Here is a 27,367-nt window from a genome sequence, read left to right as displayed (position 1 = left end):
TGGACGTAACTAAGATATTATTATTATTAAGAAAAAATAAAAATGTTGCTACAATAATGCAACTTAATAAAATATTTGTCAAGTAATGGAGCTATGAAAAAACTGTGGTTATATTTCTGCTCCAGCATGCACCTCATATATTCATAAAAATCTCCTTAAAGATAAACCATCTGATTTTTTCTTAAGTAGCCAACATCATCAAAAAAAATGTCAAAATATCTTCCCAGCTGATGTTTTGAAACTCATCCACAGGCCAGGATGAGGTTTTGGGACTACTGTTGCCGCTCAGACAAAATCAGAATTGTACCTTTAAAACAGTCGATGTGTACCAATGAGGACCAGATTGTTGGTTTGCTCTGAAACTGCTTCTCGGTCAGTGTCGTGTTCCCCATGTCAGCGTTAATGTTAATCAATGTTATTTTTTCTCTGAATGAGAAAAATAACTTGGCACCCTGAAAGACTTGTTCTGTTCTTGTTTTTTTTTTTTTTTTTTTTTTTTTTTTGTGCTGTTCATCTCTCTCGCTGGCACCTGTCTGTCATGTTTGTCCTTCTACCCAATCACTCACGAGCGCCTCCCCCGGCCGCCTCCAGTCCCGTCGCGGCACCAGTTAATCTACCAAAACACATGAACACACCCCGTTAGTGTTTTCTACAAAGCATGTCCCACTTTCTGGTGCATGGTTAAAGGCGAATTCCGGTACAACCCCTTACAAAGGAAATCAAAACCTTACAAGATGTAAGATATGTCTACCTCATGCTATATGTGAGTCATGCTATTATATGAAATAATGAGTTATTAATGTTATTACTGCTGCATTTGCTTTGGATGCTGTTAGTTCTATATAAGAGCTCAGTAGAGACCTAGAGTAAAGGTGTTTTTAAGGATTGATGTCAAATGTAAAGATCCCCTCTTGAATACTCTGCTTTGAGTGATCATTTGAGTGGTTTACCCCCACAACAAAATCAACATATTAAAGTCCCCCTCCACTCAAAAAACTTCTTCTTGTTGTTTCTTCAATTGGATGTTTGAGCTCAGCTGTGCAGGATGATGAATGTGTAGATGCCAGTCCTAGTCTAATATTTAATTTACACAATTGTGATAATTCAAAATGTGAAATTTGAAGCCTCAAGTGCATTAACGCTGAGAATGGACTTTCCAGTGAAGAAGAAATGAAATATATTTGGATATTTATAGATATATTTATAGGTAATTTTGAATGAAGGAGAGGAGCATGATGCCATTTTAATGAGTTTAAAATGGTAATCCTACTTTTTTGTATCTATTCATATGTCTTGTTACATTGCAGGTGGACACCTTTAAACCAACTTAAAACCTTTCAAAATGAAATCTATTCCACTGGAAATTCCATTCTCAGTATATGTGCACTGGTTGGATCATTCCTCCTGATGTGGACATATTGAAAGTTACATACTGGACTATGATTTTTTGGGACCAAACTAGTTGTGATGTATTAAATCATGATTGTAGGTATACATGTTAAATGTGTGAGCACAAGGAAACAACGAATGTGACAACAAACCCTGCTCACAGTGAAGTAACACAATAAAACATCATTTGGAGTGTAGGGGGACATTTGGACAGCTTTATGAGGCATATGCTACTTTTCCTTGACTCTGCATCTACTTAATCTACTTACTTAATGGAGGTGTAAAGTTAGCAGAACAGCCACAATAGGAAAATACCGGAATTTTCCTTTAATTAAAAAGGCACATAATATGGTATAGTCTACAGTACTCACTCTGTTCATGTAATATAGTTACACAGTGTGGAACCACAGAACCTGAGTGGGGTCAAAAGGACAAAAGGTCCTGCAGAGGGCATAAGGTCATGGGCATGGACGTGTTATATCTGTGATTTCTGCTTGTTATTAGTGAAAGTTCACTTACATGAGGAAACAGATAATGCTGGAAATGGATACAAGAGAATTTCCAGATGTTTTCCACCAAGGAATGCTCGGTTTTCATTTACTACTGTCATTGTTGCTAGGGTTAGGTATTCCTAATCTTTTTGAGATAGAATATTTCAGTCACTATACAGCATTTATATCAATGACAAGAAACTAAATATCCAAACCCCTTCTCAGTGTAACTCCATACAATTCAGCTGCACCACAAACTATAACTTAAAACGATCATAAAGATGAATTAACACTTCTAAAGCAGTTTCAACTAAAACTCATCATTCTAATTGTAGAGGAAGGAAGGGTTTGGATTAGATTGACCACATAATCTACAAATGTGAGAGTTACATGTCTCAAAACCAAATGATATCTACAGTATTACCATTATGCCTACATGATGGAAAATGCACAAAACCTCATTATACAATGGCAATTTCATGAATGAGAGTTGAAAACAGCAAACTACTCAAAGTGACTGAGTAAACTTTCATAATTTGGTTGCAAAATCATTGATATGAACCCCAAAATATACACAATATACTGTATAAAACAATTATAAGGATTTTCTATTTAATCTAACATTTCTCATGAGTGAGCCTTTTTAAACTAATATTATCTGCTCAGCTAGCGGCCTAAAGTGTGTTTTATAGCTTTGGTAGCTTAGCTGTAAATGTATAACATGATCAGAAAAACTAATTGGTCATAAAACTTGCCTTTTGGTGTTCTAACCGTAGGACTACCAGACTGATACAATAAATCACTTTTTTGACTATCTGACATGAGACGAGGCTTGTTTGGCGTCGTACGTTAGCTGTACATGCTCTGTTCATATCATGTTGGCACAGGTTGAAACTTCAAGATATTTATACATCTTGGTTTCCTGACTTAGTATGAGAGGATGTTTGTCCCACTGCTTCAGCCTCAAGCCCTTTAGCAGTAAAAAAAAATCTTCATATATTAAATTTTTCGTCACACTTGACTGTGTGAGCTAGCATTTGGAATGGTAACCCCAAGAATTGACAGGAGACTTGTCAGCTAGTACGAGTATTTCCAGTATTTTTCTGTAAACCCTCCCTGATTGGCCTAGCTTCCATTCCATTCACTGAATATACAAAATTATAAAATCATATTTTTATTGACAAACTGCTCAAACTACAGAATTATTTGGGGCTAAAGAGGAAATCTTTGGGGCTACAGCTTTGAATGCTCATGAAGCTGGTGTGTAATACTACTTAAGATTTAGCTAGGTGGACATAACAAGCTGGTAATTGAGTCAATAACTCATTGCTAATGTGGATGATGTTAAGACAACTTTGTCCTCAATTGAGGTAAATAAAAAGTTCCTGAACTGCTCTCATTTACAGAGCATCTTGCTGGTATTTGACAGCCAAACCCATTTTGACACTGGGAGAGGTGTTGGACCATCTTATCTAATCCAAAAATCCAGTTAACTTGCAATCTCAGTCTTTACGTTAGCATGAACGCTCTGTCATACTGAACACGTACACCTACTAGATGAACTAGCTATGGCTGACAGTTAACACTTCTGCATGCTCACAGGAGGAAACTCATTCTCGTCGTCCAGACACACAGGTCCAGCAGCAAACTCGTGTTCAGGGATGACTTCGCCTTTCACTGCTCCACCATCTTCACAATAACCTGGTTAGAAATAGGTGAAGGAGACAGACAAATCATTACATCATCCTAACTTTAGTTAGAGTGTCTGTTTGATGTGCTCACTCTCATTATCAGTAATAATCTGCATTTCAACATTCCAACCTGGAGATGAATGTATAACTGAGTTAAAAGGTTATGAGGTAGCCGTGATAGCTACACCACAGGCTACAATATAACATATAAGATGTTCCTCCTTAAAAATGTGAAACACATGGGCCTCCGTGGTCACAGAGATACCATGGCAGGACCACAAGAGAGGTCAAACATTGCTTATTTCTCCTACTCTTATGCTGGTAGAGATTGCTGATTGTGAAGCCATTAAACAAGTCACCGTTGTTGGATTTTAGTTTAATGAACCTACAGTACCTGTCAAAAGTTTGGACACACCTCCGACAGAAAAATGTTGAACCAAAATATGTTTCAGATTTCAGATTCCTCTAAGTAGTCACTGTTTGCCCAACCGGTCAAGGCATATGGCCCCCCCATCTAGAGTTTTTCCTTGCTACTGCTCACATGACAATGTTGGGTCTCTTTAAATTAAATTAAAGAGTACAGTCTAGACCTGCTCCATGTGAAAAGTTGAGATAACTTAAGCTGGGATTTGGCGCTATTTAAATACAGATACATAAAGATGGATTGCTTGATTGCTTGATGACACAGCTTTGCACACTATTGGTAACATCTTAACCAGCTTCATGAGATCATCACCTCATGAATAAAAATAAAAATCTAGATACATCAACTACAGGAGATTTGGTGGATTATCAATAGAAAGCCCTTAGATTCAAACTAACATCTCTGTTCCACCACAGATTCTCTAACACCAAAAAAGCAATGGTGGAAGTCCTGGTGTGCCAGTTTTTACAAGTGTGTTGTTACAAAGAAAAATGATCTACCTGATGAGTTGGAATAATTGCACAATCTACCACACCTACCATAAATCATATCTAAGCTAAATTGCATTCATAAAAAGCCCTTGGCTCTTTCAATTCTGACTAGATAGGGAAACTTTCTCAGCTGTTCAATTAATAGAAAACCCACATCCTGCATTAGCTGACCTAAGAGAGACGTCAAACCCCTTCCTGTTACACAAATTCAAAAAAACAAGGACAAATGTGCGTGGCTACAAACCAGTAAGCGTTGCAGTGACGGGACCAGAGGCTGGTAAGGCAGCGGTTGCAGCATAAGATGGATATGCCTGTGCTGGCCGTGTGACCTCTGACCCTTCTGATTCCGTACCTTCAACCTGGTCATCATCAACACCAAAGAGTCTAAGAGAGAAGGAGGAGAACGAAGGAAGCTAGAGCATGGTCATTCAAAGATTGGTAAAACACTGTAAACATTTGTAATGAAGCAACATTTCCAGAAGCTTCCACAGGATCTGTAACTCAGGTTTTTGGATTTAAGACTAGCACGTAGTTTCCTGGTATTAACAAGCAGTGTGTATCTGGACCAGTTATCTGAAAAATGACCTGATGACCAATAAGCCTTCTCTCATTTCTGCCCATATTGTGGCAGATTTGTCACTAAACATGGCACATACCTGGCTCCTGGAATAAGTGGTCAGTCCAAACACATTCCAATTGCAATGCATACTGCATGCATTAACATGTTTCCCAGTGAAATGTAAATGATAAATAGACTGCACTAGTCTTCCAACCACTCAAAAGGTTTTTACACTACAAGCCACATTCACCCATTCATACACACACTCATACACTCATGACGGCAAGCTACCACACAGGGTCTTTGTTCAGTATCTTGCCCAAGGACACTTCCCCATGTGGACTAGAGAGGCTGGGAATCAAACCTCAAATGATCCAATTAGTGGACGACCTGCTCTAATATGACTAAATACGTTTAGTACTGTAGTTTTGCGGTATTTGTACTTTACATGAGTATTTCCATTTTATGCCACATTATACTTCTAATACATTACAATTAAGAGGCAAATCATACAAAAACATAACAAATAATCAAAATTCAACAAACATAGCACCTGTTTTAAGATTGCTGCACTGGCTACCGTTAGTTTTAAGATTCACTAAATGGTCGTCCTCTAGACTACATGTCTGACATGGCTTTAAGATATGTACCCACTACACCCCTCAGGTACCCTGGTAGTTGTGTCTTGGTGGTCTAAGATCTATGGTGAGGCCACTTTTAGCCACTATGGCCCCAGCCTGTGGAACAGCTTGCTGAGGGTGCTTAGATATCTTTAAAAAAAAAAAAAATCTTAAACACACCTTTTTAGCCTGGCTTTCATCTAGTGTGTCTTTATTTCAAAGTGTGCTTTTTTACTGTTATTTCTTATTTTAGTGTATTAGTTTTATTATACCATATTGCTATAAGCTAGACAGCAGGACTTTTGTCTCCCCCTTCTGGCAGAGAGAGTAAAGGGAGGTTCCCAGCAGTGCCTGATACAGGTTTGTGCCACGCATTTATTCAGGTTTTCCCTTTGATTTATCCCCTGGCTGTATGCAGTCTGATTGGGATGTATTTGTGTATTTTCTTGGTAACTATCCAGATGTTTTTTCTACTATGTAGTTTTTACTCTTTACCCATTGTGAAATCAGCTGCAGCCTCACCTGTGTTTGTGTGCCAACATGCACTCTCCTCCATCCTGTGGATCCACGTTGTAGATAAACAGCTGGCCGTCATCCGTGGCCACCAGCAGCCGCGGAAGCTTCTGGATCCTGAAACATCCAAATGAGTTTCCATTAGAGTTGTTTTGGAACAATCATAGACATTCACTTGAGTCCAGAGCAACGGTAAGAAACAAGGATTCATTTAAACTGCCCTCCTAAAAACAGTTTGTCATCACAGGATTTAATAAATAAAGCCTCAGGGTGGTGGGATTAAAAAAAAGGATTTTCTCCCTAAAGTGCTGCTAAAAGAAATGATGTCATTAAATTCAAAATCCTCTAGGGAGCATAGATTTGGTCAGTAAAAGTCATAGCTTCCTTTTGGATTATGAGATATCACGCCTTAATCCTAAAATATTCGTGTGAGGAGATCTTTCTGTTCTGAGTAGAATACACCCAAACAAAACGACAGATCATGTTAATGTACAGGCTCTGATTCCACAGAGAGGCTCACATAGCCAGGGTGCAGACGTTTCTTTGGCCGGATGAAAGGAGGTGAACGGTGGCGAAGGCCCGGTCCTGGCTCATCATGCCAGAGACCTGAGCAGGGAGGTAGCTGCTGGCTGCTGAGAACATCTTCCCCATGTAGGCTGACCAGGTGGCAGCATCGTCTTCTCCACTGCACACAGAGAACAACGCCTTTGTTAGAAAAACTTAGACAAATGACCTCATGACTGTTTTAATGCCTTTAGAATCACACATTAGCTCCTGATTAGTCAAACCGTCTCCTCTGGCCATTGTTTGTCACTGTGTCACTGTGTCACTCTCTCACTCTTCTCCTTCTCCCTCTCCTCCTTATTTCTCCTTTGTCCCTCTTCTCTTTCTCTCCCTCTTCTCCCTTTCACTCTCTCTCTTTCAACCCCAGCAGTTCAAGGCAGATGGCTCCCGTTAAAGTGGTTCCTTGCCTTCGTTGCCAAGTGCTGCTCATGTGGGAATGTTGGGTCTCTTTAAATTAAATTAAGAGTACAGTCTAGACCTGCTCTATGTGTAAAGTGCCTTGAGATGACTTTTGTTGTGATTCGGCGCTATACAAATAAAGATTGATTGATTGATTGATTCAGTAACATTCTGTCTCTGTTATATGATGTCAGTGCTTTAAGGACTAAATTCCACAGGTCCAACTAGGGAGGAGGGCATCTGGGCTACCTTGCTACTGCACCAAACAGCTGATGCTCTGCCTCAATCAATGTGATGCTATTTCTCATATTACACAATGATCTGCTTTCAACAGGAATCACATTTGACATTTTGGATTTACCTTCCAATGATGCCTTTAACCTTTACATACTGTTAATATTCTGACCCAGCTTTAGTATTTTCTTTTATAATCAGTGCCTATACCAGATTTGGAGGTGTGTCTGTGCGTGTGTGTGTGTGTGTGTGTGTGTGCGTGTGTGTGTGTGTGTGTGTGTGTGTGTGTGTGTACCTTGGTCCCATTTGCTCCAGTTTGAAGATATGCACTGTCTCTGTGTTGCTGGAAGCACAGAGGAACTGACCATCAGGGCTGAAGGACAAAGAACTTATACTGACATACCTGTAGACAGAAGGACAGATGTTTACACACACACACACACACACACACACACACACACACACACACACACATATACACACAAACACTCAAGGAATGATGAATCATTTAAAGTAGATAATGAACTCTCAGGCTCTGACCTGATCATTCTACTCAGCTGTTTGAGTTTGTTAGCCAGTACAACTCATGTCACATTTACTACTTATAAATGAGTCATCAGCATGTAATGAAGGCTCGAGGTATAAGTACATGCATGCTGATGATTTATGTGATTTGGTTCAGGTTGATGTTTTCAGCTGTATTCACACATTTACTTTGCTGCTTTTATGAGTGAAGGTCTTATATGATGTGCATGACCTCTGACCTCTTCATGCCCCGGCGGAACTCAAACAGACGCTGGCCCTCGGGAATGGAAAACACTCGGATGACGGTGCCCTGTGATGACAGGTACTTTTTTTACTTGGCTTTACAAGAGCTCATATATGCACAGATGCTCTCCTAAACCTGCTGTATAACAAGATCTAATGTACGATACAAGAAATTCTGATTCCAGCCCCTTTGAATCACTGCACACATTTCAGATTTTTTTACCCAGTAATTTAAATAGTGTCTGCATCTCTTCCTTACCCGCTCTGAGGCACTGGCAAGTTTGGTGGCTGAGGCGTTGAACGTGAGAGCTGCCAGAGGACTGTCATGAGCCGGGATCATCGTCACTGTGCTCTGAAATGAACAAGAGATGGACAGAAATAAAGAGAGTTATTCCACATTGATATCATCTTCATGTCAGCAGCAGCTATAGAATGTTTATTGGCATGAAGTGGCAAAGCAAAATTAAAAAGTTTGAATGTATTCGGAAATGACTGAGCCCTTTTTGACAAAGAATGAAACTATATCTTCAGTAGGAACTAATGAGTTTAGGTTTAACCACAGGCAGGTTACACTGTAAGAAATAGACATAGAATTAACACCAAAATCCTGTTAAATCATGACATCCAAAAACTGTAAATGGAAATACAATGGAGCATTGTTTACAGTAATATTTTGTAAAATACTAAACCAAACGCAACTGTTCAATTGTAAAGAGAGAATATGTTAAAAAACAACAACAACATATTTCTTTGTAGAAATGACCTATTAGTGTAGTTTAAACGCAAAAAAAACAACGTAATACGAAAAGCAATACAATGCAGTTTAAATGACATTATTAACATTATTATATTATATATTATAGCATTATTTGTAAAGTAGATTTTGAGGGGAATTTATAGGAAAAAATCAATGAAATGTCAGTCTTATAATGAGGCTTTTTTAGTTAAATAATGTTTGTTTGGTATTTTTCAGTGAAATTGAAATGTATTGTATATACATTAAGCAACAGCTGGATGTAAATCTTACTGAAAGAATAGGTGTAATAGCATAATGGTCATGCTAATTCAGCAGAAATCCAGTGGTGAATTTACAAGATTAAAATGTAATTTTTTTTTTTTTTTTTTTTAAATTGGTGTTAAATTTCTGTAAAGATGATTACAGTTTTGCTGTATTTTTTAAAGGATTATTCTGGCAACCACAGCTGCCAGTTTGTTCCCGTAAAAACAACAGGATTTTTATTTATTTTATTTTTTTACAGTGTAAAGAAGTCAGACAGTATTGAGAGAATGGATTAACACACTGTTGATTTGGGTCTCTTCATGTGATTGGTTGAGCAGCACTGAAATGTCTCAAAACACTATAAAACCCTCTCAACTGTACATAAAAAAGGTGAACAGGAGAAGTGTCTCTACCAGTATCAAAAATAGCTTTTACACAGATCCTGACCAATACATTAGCATGGGCAATATCATCTACAGAATGATCAGTAATGCACATGTGTGTTCTAATCCTAGCATAGCAGTGGCAGAATGCAATATGAAGAACTGAGTCATGACAAAGTGAAGAAAGAGACACTCTCATCCTGCTGTAATGAATCAACACAGAGCAGGGGGGGGGGGGTGTTCTTTATCTGACTGAGTTCACATGAACATCCAGCGTGTGGCTGAGATCAGCTGACGAGTTTCCAGGTAAGAAGAAACCTGAGGTGGTCCAAGCATGAGAAAAGTTAAAAGCATTACATTATTGCTTTCACTTGGCAGTGCAGGAACAATGAGAGAAACACACACACTGAAACTTTAAACATGTGTGTACAAGGAGATGAGCACGACTGAAACAAAGTGTTCTCACTCCTGACTTAGGAGTCCTGATTCTCTATCACGCAGATATTGAAAAACTACTCAGATCATTTACTTTATTAAAAATACCAATACAGAAATGTAAAAATACTCCATTACTAGTAAATGTCCTGCATTAAAAATCCTACTACATTAAATGTGTATTATAAGCTTGATGTAGTATGCAGTATTACAGTAAAAGTACTGCAGTATAATGAGCGATGTAGTATGCAGTATTACAGTAAAAGTACTGCAGTATTATGAGTGATGTAGTATGCAGTATTACAGTAAAAGTACTGCAGTATTATAGTGATGTAGTATGCAGTATTACAGTAAAAGTACTGCAGTATTATGAGTGATGTAGTATGCAGTATTACAGTAAAAGTACTGCAGTATTATGAGTGATGTAGTATGCAGTATTACAGTAAAAGTACTGCAGTATTATGAGTGATGTAGTATGCATTATTACAGTAAAAGTACTGCAGTATTATGAGCGATGTAGTATTATAAAGTAGTGGTTTGGTCCCTCTGACTGATATATTATTATATATGACATCATTAGATTATTAATAGAGGTTGAGCTAGTTTACACTACTTTATATACAGTTAGCTAGTTTAGTCCAGTGGTTCCCAACCTATGGGTGGGGCCCCTCCAAAGGGTCATCAGATACATGTGAGGGGTGGTGAGATGATTAATGGGAGAGGAAAGAAGAAAAAGTCAGTTTCTTCAGTTTTTTGGACTTTTTCTTTAATCTTTGATTTTTGCTGAAATATTGGATCATTTGAACATTTATTGAAATGAAAGCATGTGAGAAGTTTAGAGAGAAAATCACTATTTGGTGGAGCTGTTAACAACTCATAGACATCTGAAATGTGAGCCGACTACACACTGCTTTTTGGTTTCATCTTTAACAATGTGTTGTATTTTAAAAGCTTGTTATATTATCCATTGTGTCAAATGTTCATCTGAAAAGTAACTAAAGCTGTCAAATAAATGTAGTGGAGTAGAAAGTACAACATTTCCCTCTGAGATGTAGAAAGTAGCATCACATGGAAATACTACAGTAAAGTACAAGTATCTCAAACCTATACATTAGTACAGTATTTGAGTACATGTACTTTGTTACTTTCCACCACTTGTATCATGTGTTCTACCTCAGAGTCCATTGTCTACCAGACTCAGTCCTCTCTTAGCCAAGTCACATCATAAGCTCAGAGATACCCTCCCTGATGTGTGGTGTCCTGAAATCCCAGCTGTACCTCCCAGTCCACTGTTACAATGTGTGGTATATTAAGCACATCCTGAGAAATCAGCATCAGGTTCTTGGACCTCGTACAAAAACGGCACCGTTCCAAAGACCGCAGGAAAAAACATCTTACGGTCTAAGGTGTCGTACAAACAGACACCAAGTATCAGAACACACTGTGAGAGAAGATGACCCCTGATAAACGGTGTTTCAAAGAAAACAGTCCACCTGAGTCTACATGTGATCTGGCAACAAGACCAGTTGTGGGTGTGTGAAGTTCCATTTCCAAAATGTTCACTCACTGTGTCTCATATTTAACACATGAGTTTACAGCTTTACCAAATCTATTTCTTTATTCTTTATTCCTATCTATTTCTTTTCTTTATTTCTATTGTAGTAACTGACTGATGGGGGAAAAAAACGACTCCATCTGTCTTTGGCGGCAGATTTGTGGTGGTGTGTGTTCATGTCTGAACCATTCAAACATTTCCTGATGGAAAGCTTTTAGTTTGTTGAGCTGTTGTTATGAAGGTTAACTGTGATTGGCTCACAAGTTTCAGAGCTATGAGAGCAGTGATGAGACTATTGTTAAATAATCACCACGCCTGTTGATCTATATTCTCCATCACTCAGCCCTTTTAATGCACATACATGATCCAAACATTTAAACTGAAGGTACAAAATATGAAATCATTGAGGGCCCCTCTCTGCTCAGGGGCCCCTGGGCACTTACCCTGATTACCCATATGGTAGATCTGACCATGGATATAAAAAATATTAAGTGAAAGTGAATTACAAAAGTACAATTGGTGTGTGGTAGAATGAGAAAAGTGTGTTATTATAGCATGACACATTCTTGTTATAATGTGAGAAAGAAAGTGAGCATAGTTTATTATAATAGTGGCAGCAATAGACTTCTGTATGAAGGCACTGTCAACATACTGACATACAATAATTATCATCATAGTATCATAATATCATACTAAATGTGTATAAAATGTATTCTTGCATTTGACTTCCTAATTACAGTCTTTTTGTTTTCAAAGTTTTTACAATGTTTTTAGTCAGTGCACACATACAGGGAATCTATCAAATAGTGACAGTGTTACTCACAGATCATAAAAGCTTTTTAATACAATGAACCAGAACTAAATTAAGATGAATAATCATATCTAATGAGATTTTGACAACCATCAACGTCAAAATCTACCTCTACTCTGCACTTTAGCTGTCTGTCTGCTCTGATGCAATTTGTTAGAATAAAAGGAGTGCACGCTATAATCCAGCCTACATTCACACCAAAATGTAACTCCAATAAAAATTAGATGATAATCCATAATTGGATAATCCATCCTGGATAAAAGCAGACAGTAGCATTGTATTTGATGTTTTTGATGACATGTTGCTTACCAGATTGTTGGCATCATATACTATGATCTCCCCGATGGTGGCGCTGCCGGGGTACGTCAGGTAAGAGTTGGAATGATTGATAGAAAGAGCACAGAGACCTGCAAGAGAAGAGGTAATAATAGTTGCAAATTAAAGCTGCAATGGCAAATAGTTGCCTATATTCACAACCAGCAGACAGAGCAACATTAGCATTTATTTGTTTCCCCCCAATGAAAGTTCAATATGTACTCTTCTTTTAGTTCTTGTTTGGTCTCCACCAACTCCTGAGAAAATATCTGTCTCTTTAGCTGCTAAATGCTTCACCGGCTATAGTCTCTTACTCTGAAATTGCTTTGGCTTGCTAATGTTAAAACAGCAGTTTTTTTGCAGATTAAACAAAAAAAATATGACAGGTTCTGGTGTGTGATATTTGTTTCATTTGGACAGTCAGGCTAGCTGATTCCCCCTGTTTCCAGTCTTTGTGCTAAGCTATGATAACCAGCTGCTGACTGCATAGCCTTATATTGGACTGACATGAGAGTAGTAAAAGTACTCTAACTCTTACTCTATCCACCTAGAAGTAAGAAAGTGAATGAGCAAATTTCCCAACATGATAGTGTCTTGTTTTAAAGAAACAGATTTACAGTCAGCAGCTGAAATGAACACTAAAACCTAATCATTCCTCCTGTTCATACTGACCATTAGAAGATCTCTTCATAATGCTCTTACAATGGAAGTGATGGAGGATTAAATCCACAGTCCTCCTTCTGTGTAAACATGTATTTAAAAGTTGATCTGAAGCTAATATAAAGCTTCAGCGTCCAAATGAGTCAAATCTTCATCTTCTATGTTTCAACGTTACAGTGTTTTTAGTACCAAAGTCTTTTTGTTACTATACTTCCACCACAGCTCAACAGGGAAACACTAAGAGGGAATCTGATACTAAAAAGACTGTAAATGTGTCAGATATCACTTGATATGACTAACTCACACTGATGAAGACTCATATAAGCTGATCATCTACTTTGAAATGACTGTGTGGACACACTGTGGATTTAGTCCTCCATCACTTCCATTGAAAGCACATTTGAAGGAGATCTTTTAATAGTCAGTATGAACAGGAGGAATGATTACAGAGAGGAAAACCTCTTTACTGTTCATATGAACACCTGACTGCTGGTTTAAGACACACCCATAAAAAAATGACAAATCTTTCCTTTAAGCTACCTGTTGATGGTCAGTAAATACCATGCTTGTTAAACCTCAACATCTCCTTTTCTTTTAAAAGTGTGTGTGTGTGTGTGTGTGTGTGTGTGTGTGTGTGTGTGTGTGTGTGTGTGTGTGTGTGTGTGTGTGTGTGTGTGTGTGTGTGTGTGTGTGTGTGTGTGTGTGTGTGTGCGTGTGTGTGTGTGTGTGTGTGTGCGTGTGCGTGTGTGATGTCTCGGTGCTACATCTTACCTGAGGGGTTGGACGGAGTGTTGAGCAGAGTCTTGAGTAACTTCATGTCTTTGATGTTGTGGATGTAAATGGACTCTTCAAGGCACACCACGAGCCTCTGCAAGACACAGCAGGCCTCGGGTCATTTCAATGTAATGTAATGACTCTTTAAACTCACACTGACTGTAGGAACACGTGTCAAGATAATTGTTTCACATTCAAATCCCACACAGGAGATGCAAGTTCACACTATTGTTCACTTCATTAGAACATTCAGAGATCATATTTCTGTCAACAGTCTTGCTGCTGTGTCATGACAGGGAGTTTGCAGGTCTCCTGTTGTAACAAAGCACATGAACTCCTCACCTTGAGTACCAATACTGAGACAGCGTGATAAATAAGACATTATAATCTGGATTTTCTCACCAAAATGATTATAGGTGGTTACTGACATTCAAAAAACACTGATTTTGCTTCAGCACTCAATATTCAGGTTTTGTGCACTTACTACTACCAAAAAAAAGAATCTACAGCAGGGTTGTCAAACATAGAGCCCGCCAAAGTGTCCAATCTGGCCACCTGGATCATTTTGCAAATTGTGAAAATTACAGAAAAATAATTCAAATTTTTTTCCCAAGTGGCCCAAAATGCACAAAAATGAAAATATTATATTATGTTATACTATTGTGTAATTGCTACAAATGTTTGGCTTTTTTTGTTAAATTAATAGTTAATAGTTTTAATAAGATTGTTATGTTATAAATAATTCTAAAAGTAGTTATGAGGATTTCTTTTTATGGTTCCATAAAGTTCTTTAGATAAAATACATTTAAATCATTATTGCTATGTTATATTTTCATGTCTTAGGTAAAATAGGACATGATATTGTGTGATAGTAGTGGTGTCAAACCTAAAAAAATACACTCTCTCTGCTCTCTGACTGTTGTCAAGTGTCTTTTCCCGGCTGCATTACAGTAGAAATGTAATTTTCTGAGCTTAACAGACTTTTCTATTAACCGGCTTTTTATCCACTTAGTCATCATATCCACATTACTGATTATCTCATTGCGTAAATATTTTGTAAAAGCACTGAAAGTCATCCCTACAATATTGTCAAAATATCGATATTTGGTCACAAATAGTGTGATATTTGATTCTGCCCATAACGGCCAGCCCTACTAGCATATCTAAAAAGCCTGATGGTGGATGAATATGATTTTTGGTTCAATGGTCAATTGAAAATCACAAAAAACAACCCCACAAAAATGACGTTTGAACTCCTCCTCTAGGCTGGTGCAGTATTGAACTGCAGCACATGAAGCTGATGAATATGCCAGGCCTGAAACAACAAGCCACATTCAGTACAGGCTGCATACTGTTTACAGTCCTGAGAAGCTTGTTTGGTGACTGAGTAGAGGAATCAACTTTGTGTGTTAAACAGTAGAACAATATTTGGAACATAGTGTCCCATGCCGTGTTGAACCCTGAATGGAAACATCTGCTTGTGATGTCATCAGGCACACTTAATTCAATGTTCCCAGGCGGGTGGTGATGCATCAAAATGAATCGAACAAAATATTTCCTTAGATGGAAATGAGCATGTTGTAGTGTGCGTACGCATGTTTACTCAAAGCTGTGAGGACCAGGGACGGCAGGTTGTTTATCTCAGCGTGAGATTGATGGACATCAGCTGTCCACGAGACAAAGAATGTTCTGACATATCGATGTCAAATCTGAGAAAATATCACTTATGAACCTCGAGGTACCTTGGCTTGAGTTTGGAGACTGCATCTGCCCTAATGAACCGGGGGTGTTGCTAAATGGGGGGAACATGGACATTTACCAGGCAGGGAGGAGATACAGAAAAGACGCTTTTGAGTGGCATCATGGGAAGTGTAGGTCTAGTATTTTTGGAGCTTTGAAGAGAAGAGTGTTTGGGTCGCAGAGGTTTACAGTGAAGCTAATGCACACTGCTTCCAGATCGCAGTGTGTTGTGCATGTCATACAAGCTTATTGGTTCATTTCATTTCATGTCAGGAGGCAGATTTTCAAAAACAAAAACAAAAAAACCTAAAAAAACATCCAGAAACATTCTGAGACATTTGTGGACTATTTATAATAGGAAAACAAAAAAGAAAGAAGAAAAATCAAAGATATAATAAAAAATAAATAAAAATAATAATATCATACAGCTGCACCAGAAACCATGCCATCTTACACAAATTCAAGGCTATTCCAATGATGATCAATGAGCGATCCATCATCTCATAGCTATCTACATAAGTGAAATGGAAATAGAATTTCATTCTTTAAATCACTGAAGACATATGTAATGTAGGCAGCAAATCAAAGGTTGGAACCAGGCTAACTTATGTTTTTAATAAGAAAAACATACTGATTTAACAAGTTCAATGAATAGTTGATGGAAATGAAGCTTCCTGGATGTCTGTATGAAGCTACCAATAACAGTCTAACCCAGGGGTGTCAAACATATGGCCCATGGGCCAGAACCGGCTCGCTTAGGTGTCCAATCTGGCCTGCTGGATAATATATATATATATATATATATATATATATATATGTTATACTTTTTTGTAATTGCTTACATTTTTTTTTGGCTTTTGTTAAATTAATAGTTAACAGTTTTAATAAGATTGTTGTTATAAATAATTCTAAAAGTTGTTCCCATAGAGTTCTTGTCATTTTGAGTTTCAATAAAATACATTTCAATCATTATTGCTATGTTATATTTTCATGTCTTAGGTAAAATAGGACCTGATATTGTGTGATAGTAGTGGTGTCAAACCTAAAAAAATACACTCTCTAATACACTTTCTAAGAAAAACAGACATAATATTGTTGTAACTGCTCATTTTTCACAGTAAATAAATGGTTTATTATAGTAAAGATATAATATATATATATATAATTTGTAGGTTATTATGGAATGGTCCACTTGAGATCAAATTAGGCTATTTGTGGCCCTTGAACTAAAATGAGTTGACACCCCTGATCTAACCCATTCTTAGCTTAACACAAAGACTGACAGCAGCATGGGCCGTTTATGAGTCATAGCTCAGTGTGTGAATTACCACTTCTATGTGAGGAACCTGTATGGCTACACTGTGATATACCAGGGTTCAGGGAAGCTCACCTGTCTGTTGAGCTTGACAGACAGGATGTTGCTGGGGTAGCTGTAGTTGCAGATCTCGGTCCCCTTCTTAAAGTGGTAGATATTCATGCGCTGCGGCGTGGCGGTGCTCACCACCACCACCAGACTGCTGGAGAACAGACGCTCCACGATGTAGACATCTGGAGTCTCTGCTGGGAGAGAACGGGGAAACAGACACAGAGGCAGTGATGAGGACAGAGATTAAACTACCACAATCCTTCCCTCGAGAGATAAAATAAAGAAATCATTTCAGGTCAGGAACAACATGAGTTTCTGATAAACAAATATGGAGATGGCCTGCAGAGGTTTGCTCAGTTAAGATTTCAGAAAACAAAGTTTGGACAAGATGTCTCCAAACATGTCTTTTACAGCAAAATACTGCATAGATATTTCCAGATGGCCACACAAGGCACGCTGAAAAGTCATTTGAAGTATCTCTACTTGAGTGTGATGTGTGTGTATGTGTGTGTATGTGTGTGTGTTGGGGGTTCAGATGCTTTTTTTAACAATCCAACAAGCACTTTGTTTGACGCATACTGACACCTTTATTTAGAACAAGAACTTCTACTACTTCACTTTTAATTACATACAGTTCAATTCTTTCCGCTGTTTTAACAGCAGACTGAATAATCCTCCAATTACTGTCTGAACCCAAGTCCAGTCGGAGGTAAACCTTAAAATAAGATGACTTACCTACTAATCTTATGTAAAGTACGGTGAGTGAACAATGTAAGATTTAAACAGCTGAAGACCAGAACTGCCACTGAAGTAATTTGTGAAAATGCATGTAAGGCTTTTCATCTGGCTGCTGAGAAGATGTCTTGGCACTTGTATAACAGAGTTCTCCACAATGTTTGACAGTCTAATCTGAAACAGAACAACACAAACCTCCTTCACTGACTACACAATTTTCATAAAAGTATGAAAGAAGACAACAAATGCCACATATCCAGTGTGTGTCACTATTGTTTAAGCCATCATCTACACTGAAAAAAATGACTCTTTGAGTGAACTTTTAAAAATAACAGAACGAATTTCCACATGATTAAATGGCTTTCTTTCAGCATCAAAGATTTCTGCTGGTCCAACTTCAGGTACTTAGGTTAAGTCATATTAGGTTTGATTCAACTTATTGAATAGTGTTAAAGCAACTCATTTGACAGGAGTAACAACCATAGACTGTATATAAAATGGACGTAATATCCGTGACGTCACCCATTGGTTTGTGGACTGCTGCTTGGAAGCGAATAGTTTCAGATCTGGGCAGCGCCATCTTGAAATTTTCCGGTGCATGCGGGGTAAAAAAAAAACACGGATTCTACTTATATGGGCATCAGGAGGAGCAAGAGGCGCCCTCCTGAACCTTTGAACCAATCAACCTGTCAATCACGACGTAGCCACGCCCTAATGCATACCCTGCTTTATCGTCAAATATAAAATCAGGGAGGCCAAAATTTCACAAATGAACATCATACTGCATTGAAGAAGGCTTTAAACTAGCGATTGGGACCATAAACACATTTTGAAAACGTTTACTGAGGTTAGAAATCAAGTGAGAAGTTGGTGAATTCTCCATTGACTTGTATAGAGACGGAAGTCCTTTTGACACCAAAACGGTCGCCCCCTGGTGGCCTTTTGATAGAATGCAGTGTTAAGTTACTTCCGCGTTCGCATCATTTCAGAGGACCAGAACTCCCCGCCTGGTAACAACACCAATAATTAAGTTGATTCATCCATACTGCTTATTCTACAGAGGGTCACAGGGGGGCTGAAACCAATCCAGGCTGCCATTGGGCGAGAGGCAGGGTACACCCTGGACAGGTTGCCAGTCCATCACAGAGCTAACATATAGTAGACAGACAACCATTCACACCTATAGGAAATTTAAAGTCTCCAATGAACTTAACCTGCATGTTTTGGGTCTGTGGGAGGAAGCTGGAGAACCCTGAGAGAACCCACAAGGAAGCACAAGGAGAACATACAAACTCCAACTCTCTGCTGTGAGGCAAGAGTGCTAACCACTGCACCACCACGCCACCCTACGTTGATCTAACCGTGCCACACTAACTTGATCCGACATCAGTAAATTAGGTTGGACCAGCAGAATTGTTTATTGCTGAAAAGAAAGAAACCTGATCATGTGCCGAGATTTTAACGGTTATGCGCGGAAACTACATTGTCTCAGTTTCTTTTAACATGAGTGAATTGAAGTGTTAGGTTGTAGAAATTCAGGAACATACTACATGATTTAATCACATTCATCATGGAAGCATGAAATTATATAGTACCAAATACATGTCACACTTTAGTAAATGTACCAGCCAGCTAATTTCCATTTTTTGAGTGTACATAGTAAATTGAACACAAGATTAGATGCACTGACCCTAAGCTCACCCAACATCTAAGTGGTTTACCGCCTCGGCTAAACAATAACCTGACAGACAGTGTATGAACTTTAATAATAAGTCCCTGTGATGAAGTTTCATTATGGAATTTATGATCCTATTTATAGTTTTGGATTCAGACAATCAATATTTCATTATAGGTTTAATTAGATCATGAAAAACTCTTTCTCCGTATTAATATCTTATCCTTATCCTTCTTATAAAATGTACAAAAGTTAGGTACATAAATATATTATGTCTTCTTGTTTCCTATTCTTTTCCCCCTTTTCACCTTATCTCTCCTAGAAGTGGAAGTTGGTTATATATTTTATAAAGCCATATACTGATCAATACAAAATAAGTCAGATTGTATTATATCTAAAACCTGAGCCTGCAGACTACAGAGCAAACACACCCGTTCTGCTTCTGGAGACTGCTGCCAGACTTGATGTGTAATTACAGTAAGCTCAGCCTCGTCTGAACATCCAGCCACTAAAACCCCCAAAAATACCCAGGGAGCGCTGTGATGTGGAGAGGCTGAATTCTTGGTGGTTGAGCCATGCTTGAAATGTAATCACTACTCATATTTACTTGCACAGAGAATTCCCTTCCTCATCCTCTTCTTCATGTAGTCTGGATGTGTGTCAGCACACATGCAGCATAATTACGCTGGAGTTCATATCCTGATGAGGTCATACTCTGGTTAAGGTGTGTGGTTTCCTTCCACATTTAACTAGTGACTCAAATTTTAAGTAAGTTGAACAAGTTGGGAGAAAAGTGCAGTGTTACAGCTCATAATGGACCTCATGCAAGACATCACATACAGCAAATTCTCTTATTTTTGTTCGGATCTACAATTTGTTCTTATTTTGTTAGTACCCATCGATTTCTTCTCTTCTCTTAGGTAAGGTACATCTGACTCTCACTGTCCACTAATTGTTTGTCCAATGCAAGAAACATAAGTTTTTACATTTGAGGAACATAAAAAAAACACACAAATGTCATATAATCAAAATTAGATATGTTTCAGAGTAATTTCATTTTTTTGTATTTTTGGTTTCCTACATATAATGATGATACAGTCTTTATTCTTGTTATAATGCCCAACAATGTAGATATAGATATTATAGAATGATCCTATTTATCTGCTCATTTTACCTTCTTCTCCTAGGAAGCAAAGAATTAAAACACACAGAGTGGAATTTATAATAATTATGATTATTTGGGAAGCAGCAACAATATTCAGTAAATACCATATTGTGCCAAGACATAAAAAAAATAATTTGTACTGCACTTTTGATAAAGTAAGGCCATTTTTTACAGCTGCAGTCCAGTTCATTTGGTCTGGATTAAAGATTTAAAAAAAAGATGCATTGCTGCCTTTTCATTCTGGTCTGTTTCATGCGTTTATGACACCAGATAATATTCATTGGAAAGTTGTGGTGACATCATCATCCTGCATCATCAGCAATGCAGGATGAAAAGAGGTGTGACGTTTCACTCGCTGTTTAATGAGGAGCAAAAACACACTCCATCTGAACTCTTTTACACATGCTGACACAAATGCATGTTACCGTGGTTACAAAATAATAATGTATAATTCTATGGCTTGCTTATTATAAGAGTATTATTAAGAATTATTATGGACATGATTTAGTTAATTTATATTACAAGTTAGCTACTGTTGCAAAGTAACAGTAGCTAACTAAGATGAATTTATAGCAAGAAAAAGATTAAAGATAAAAATAAGTTTCATGGAAACAGATTAACCTTAATAAGAGCTCCACTACAGTTTAAACAATAGACAGCTTGTGAGTAAATGTAACCAGTGTTTTGTGGTCTTTCACAAAAACTGTGTTCTTTTTTTTTTTGGGAAACTGAGGAGACATGACGTGGCCTGACATGTGAGGTCATCCTCAGCAGACAGGTCAGTCTGGGACAGATCAGCTATAACAATACATCAGTTTTTCACAAATGCAAAAAACGTTTCTTCCCGTTTGTCTCATAAATCATAATGAATGAATTAAGGTGAGTAATCCACCAGAGACACATGATGATTCTGGCCTTCATGCTGTCATCACTGAATGGCTGTACGCTAACCAATGGGATAGATTACTAAAAAAAACTGCTGTCTCTGAATAGACTGTGTTCTATTATTAACCAGTTTACCAGAGAAATCTAATTGGAATTTAATTCTAAACCAAATGTGCCCAGTGCAGAGTCAAAGTTCCATACTGACCGCTCTCATGGATGCAGTCCAGTTTATCCACCATGGTCAGAGAGAACAGCTTGTAGCCGTTTTTTGTACCCAAAGCCAGTGACCTGCAAAACACACACACACACACATACACACACAGTAGGAAAGCATTTAGAAAATTAACTTCCACATCAGCTCACTAGCTCACTGTCCTTCCTTCAGGGAGCCCCCTAGTGGTAAAATGTGTCATATAAAAAAGTGAGCTCTTCAAGGGCCTTATTTAAAAAAAAGGGGCAGTAGGATCCAGACAGAAGCACCAAAAAAATCATAATAATTTATAACATTTCCTTAATAAATTTCAATCAACTTGAAAACTACCACAATGAACCCTAAATGTTCAATGCAAAAGACTTCATGTGTACTGATCGCACATCAATCATGCACTGCAAATAACATGCACTGTTGTTCCTGTGGAGGACAGCAGCAGTAACCAAAACTCCACCACTTGTTATTTATCAAGCATCTACTGTATATAGACACATGACTTATGAGACCACACACTCAATATCTAAAATATCATTTTAGATATTGAGTGTGTTCTGCAAAGCTTTAAAAGTTATTTGATGTCATTTTGGATTCTACAACTGAAGATGATTCATTAGTTAGTTAATGTGGTTGAGGTGAAAAATAATCAGTATATTCACACTTAATATTGGAGTAAGCCAGATTTGCCTGAATCCTGCCAAAACCTGCCACATACTGACATCATCCTGGCACACTGCACTCAATACTTCACTAGCAGGTCAATAATAAATCCCTGATGTAATTGGTTAAGATTTGGCGTATGTAGGCTTATCTTTTAAAATTGAGAGGAGCTTATGTAATAGTTATGGCTGGTTTGAATGTTTGTGGTAAAGTGGATCTATAACAAACATGTGATATGAAGTGACATTAAATATGTGAGACAAATTTACCACTTTATCATCTGTGTGGCCAATTTCCCCTGTGTCCGATATGTTCGTAAACACATAGGTCAGAGTTCACCTACAGGTGTGCACAGTCTCCTGTCAAGTTTGGTTTTTATGAATCCATTTTTCATTGGAGGTACGCTTTCAAAGCACCTTTGCACCGGTGATGAATGAAGCCCTGGTCTGTAATCAGCCCTCATGACAAGAAAAATTGTGGTGTGACAAAAAAATCTCAACTTACTTGGTTTATCTTGAGCTTTTAATTCCATCTAAGCGGATTGAGTTACTCAGTTGTCATGGAGATATAGTTCAGTTTTTATGCCCTGACCTACTGTGAGTATGGAATTTCAGTCATGTAAGAGTGGTTTTTTTGTGTCAAATTACTGTCTATGAACTCTCACACACATATAAAAGTGTGTTTGGGCGGATTAAAACGTAGACCCTGAAAAAGTGTGTGCAGGTGCTTTAACAGGACTGAGAGTAAAGAATCAGCACTGAACTTCCTGCTTTTTTTCCCCTGTGAAATGTTCCTTATTATCTTAATGAATGGGGCTGATGTGTCTTCATATAAAGTCATAAAATGATTCAGGTCTCTCTCTCTCTTTGACTTTCAGGCAGTGTTTTCCGTTCTATAGTGCATCTACAGCATCTGATTTATTTGTATTCTAGGTGACATGGCATGATAAGATGTTACAATGTTACATACTGTACCGTGATGTAGTGTGATGTGGTTTGAGATGATGTGGCATCAGGTGGCGTGGCGTAACATGCGAAGAAGTGGAGTTTCATGGTGTGACGTGACGTGGCGTGATGTGGTGTGATGTAGAGTGGTATGGTGTAACATAATATGTTGTAATACGCTATAATGATTTGTTCTGAGGTAACGTGACAGGACTTGATATGATATTTCTGGGTACACTGTGGTCACAGGACATCATGATTTACTCTCCAATATTTGTCTAGTATGTGGGAATAATAGTGTAATATTGATAGTGTGTATTCTATGTGCCTATAGTAGGACTGGGCGATATGGATCAAATCAAACATCACAATATTTTTGACCTAATACCCCGATATCGATATCACCACAATATTGTAGAGATGACTGTCGGTGCCTTCACAAAATATTTACACAATGAGATTTTTGACAAATAAACATCAATAATGTGGATAAAATGACAAAGTGAGTAAAAGGTAAATAATACAACAGCTAGAACAGTCTGGTAAGTTCAGAAATGTACATCACTTTACTGTAATGCTGCCTTTAACACCAGAAAAAGACTCCCATATGCCATATCATGATATTACAATATGCCAAATTACACCTAGGTCAAAGAAAAGTCAGTTACACCTAGGGAGGCAGAATAATGACAACATGGGTAAACAGCAAATAATAAAACTAGCTAGAACACCAGGAAAAAAAACACCTATGCTACATCACAATATCCACATTTTAAGACGATGTCTAGTCTCATATCACGATATCAATATAATATTGATATATTGCCCAGCCCTACTCTATAGTGTATTTTATGTGTCTATGGTGTATTTTATGTGTCTATTGTGTATTTTATGAGTCTATGGTGTATTTTGCGTCTCATTGTTTGTTGGTTTATGTTTATTGTCTGTTGCTGTTTTTATGTGTATTAGCCACAGAGATCACACAATGTTGTACTGCTGTGCAATGACAATAAAGGCATTGGATTGGATTGGATTGGATTGGATTGAAAGAAAATACATCAATACAACTAAACTGAGCTAGAAATGTACCACACATCATCAGTTGATGTTTCAGCACAGATGAAGTGTTTATGATGTATTTCTCCATTGATTGATGGTGAAAAACACAGAAATATAATAAGGATCTCAAATGAGTACATATTGTTAAGGTGAGATGCATGTTAACCCCCCCCCCCCCCCGTCGGACCACTCACTAAATGTTCCTCTGATGTCTTGTCAAACAAGCTAACCAACTTCCTGTCCCTTCCCTGTTCATATTCACACCAACACAGTATCTGATGACTCACTGTTGTCAAAACACACTTTTGAAACGTGTTGAAGACATCCTCTTAATGACCACCATGGCATCCGTACATTCCTGTCCTGTCTCATCCTGTTACATAGCAGGAGGAAACCTGCAGAACTACAGTTTTAAATACTGACCCTGCAGAACAAACGCGTTGTGTGACGAGCCATGCGAAGCTTTTTTCTATCATCTCCTATACTTGTTATGTCATTTAAAGAGTTAATTGCAATTTTAGGATTTGAAATGAGAAATGTTTTTTCAGAAGGAAAGAGTAATTATATGCTGGAGCCAATGTCTCAAAGTCATGAGTCTGTATTCTCCTGCTGTCTGAGAGCTGTTACTGTTTTTACTGCCACGTGAGCCTGAGGAGCTGCAGATGTTTGATGTTTGATGAGGGCAAGTTAGCACAGACAGACAGACAGGCTTAATTTGCATCCACACAGCCACTTCCATTTCTTCAAAATGTCCTCTCTCTTATCTATATATTACTCAGCGCTTTGACAAAATGTGCAATGTGTCAGCATAAAGGCAGTCCTGTGTGTGTGACTTCCTGTTTCATAAGTGGGGCTTACTTTAATGGCATTTTACAAAGTTTTATGTGTCTCTTAAAAAAGTCAGGTGTCCATATGAACAGTGAAAGAGTTTTTCCTCTCTGTAATCATTCTTCCTGTTCATACTGACTATTAAAAGATCTCCTTCAAATGTGCTTTCAATGGAAGTGATGGAGTTGTGTTTCCCTGTTGAGCTGTGGTGGAAGTATAGTAACAAAAAGACTTTGGTACTAAAAACACTGTAACGTTGAAACATAGAAGATGAAGATTTGACTCATTCGGACGCTGAAGCTTCATATTAGCTTCACATCAACTTTTAAATACATGTTTACACAGAAGGAGGACTGTGGATTTAGTCCTCCATCACTTCCATTGTAAGAGCATTATGAAGAGATCTTCTAATGGTCAGTATGAACAGGAGGAATGATTACAGCAAGAAAAACAGGTTTATAATTTAATTCGGGCTCCTGGCTGTTGGTTTAACAAACCAAGCAAACTATGAACCTGCTCTTCAAAATAAAATAACGTTACGTATTATTGCTAAAGAAACATCGGTAACACCCTTTAATTTAGGGTGGATGTTTGATCAACAAGCTGCTCTTAAGCAAGGCACTAATCTTTCAGTGGAGTTGCTATTACATCAACAGAAGACACTGTGGTTACACTGTTAAAGGGCTAATCCACTGATTAAGTATTACATTTCTGTAAAGTTAGGACACTGTTATGAGACAGCTTGTGTCCAGCAGAGGTCAGAATAGACCCCAGTATGGATCAAGCTCTGGCAACATTAAGACTCAATAGCATCTCTTTGTTAGGCCCTTTCTGCCTTCTAAAAACTCACATATTTCAAGTTACAAGGTGTTTGCAATGTAGGCTTTCAATTCAAAGTATGTAGTCTCAATGCCCAAACCACAACATACTGATGACACCACAATGACATCATCAGAGGGTTTTTTTTCTCAGGCTTGACAGCCCCTCCAGAGCCACATAAGACATTATAGGACATCGTATATGTTTATAACTGTTTTCAAACGCTTGATGGTAAATGTGTAAAATTGGTGTAGTGGCCCTTTAATTGTATGAGGGTAAGATGTTGCTGGGAATTAGTCTATAGCTCTGTTTTTAAGCATTATAATGCATAGTTTTAGGACAGGACTTAAATGCATCTGTCTAATTCCAGGCAGAGCTCCAGCAGGATGAGTGTGTACTGGCTCATGGTCTCAGTCTGCTTGCTTACGTGGAGTCTTGGTTGAAAGAGGCGCAGCCAAACCGGATCCCCTGTCCGTCCGGTCCACCAGGCCCGCCAGCACCCTCTCCGGTCTCCATCCCGATTCCCAGCGACCTCCTTCCCTCCCTCCGCCCTGGATTGGAGGCCTGGGATCGGCTGCACCTCTTCGCTCGATGTCGGCGGAAGACGGCTCCAATGTGGAAGAAAATGTGTCCGCAGCTGATGCGTGAGTGAAGCGCGGAGCAGCGGGGCCGCAGCCGGAGCTTTTCTCTCCGCTAATAGATGGATTCAAACCCCGTTTCAGTGAGGTTATTTGTGCTTGTTGGTTCTCCAGATCCTGGAGGAAAAGACGAGGAAAAAAAGAAGCAAAACAAGAACAGCTGACAGTGCTACGTCATACCTCCTCCTCTCCGGATTGGTTGGTAGTGGAACCATGTTGTTCCTGCTTTCTATTCGGATTGGCTAAGCGTATAATAGTGTGTGTTGATTGGTTGTAAGGGTGAAGTGGGGTTTTGTTTGTGTACGTCCATTCATGTGATGCAACAACATTGTCTTCCGCAGAGAAAAAAACACGGTTTAACTGTTCAAATCTACTTTATTAGATATCATTAAAATACTGAAAACCCTTTATAAAAGACAGGATCATTATTTTTTGTAATTTTAAAAATTCGTACATAGCCTACAGGCATGTTTTCTAACTACTATTTGAATAAATCAACAGACTTAAGGATTTTTAGCACTAGTAGCGCTTCATGAGCAGTTTTCTTTAGTGACTCATTCATATCAGAG

General features: G+C 38.2%; 1 protein-coding gene across 3 annotated transcripts; it reads right to left on the bottom strand.

Moving 5' to 3' along the window:
• Positions 1-469: 469 nt before the first annotated feature.
• wipi1 (WD repeat domain, phosphoinositide interacting 1) lies at positions 470-26,952 on the bottom strand. 3 transcript variants are annotated; one of them, XM_062438936.1, is made up of 13 exons: positions 26,588-26,952; positions 21,848-21,930; positions 17,207-17,376; positions 14,074-14,170; positions 12,637-12,734; positions 8,403-8,495; positions 8,140-8,210; positions 7,671-7,778; positions 6,699-6,863; positions 6,188-6,295; positions 4,731-4,870; positions 3,435-3,581; positions 470-613 (listed from the first exon to the last, which is right to left on the bottom strand). In XM_062438936.1, exons 1-12 carry the CDS (start codon positions 26,674-26,676, stop codon positions 3,460-3,462), a joined length of 1,344 nt encoding a protein of 447 aa, XP_062294920.1. In that variant the 5' UTR covers positions 26,677-26,952; the 3' UTR covers positions 470-613; positions 3,435-3,459. The 3 variants fall into 3 exon arrangements, with proteins under 3 accessions (XP_062294920.1, XP_062294918.1, XP_062294919.1); XM_062438934.1 differs by having other exon boundaries at positions 3,481-3,581; XM_062438935.1 differs by having other exon boundaries at positions 3,481-3,581; positions 17,207-17,373.
• Positions 26,953-27,367: the final 415 nt, after the last annotated feature.

Source organism: Scomber scombrus, chromosome 18 (genome assembly GCF_963691925.1).
Source record: "Scomber scombrus chromosome 18, fScoSco1.1, whole genome shotgun sequence".
Classification (NCBI taxonomy): Eukaryota; Metazoa; Chordata; class Actinopteri; order Scombriformes; family Scombridae; genus Scomber; species Scomber scombrus.
Note: the sequence above shows the minus strand (reverse complement) of the source record. Positions and strands in the feature narration are given on the sequence as shown.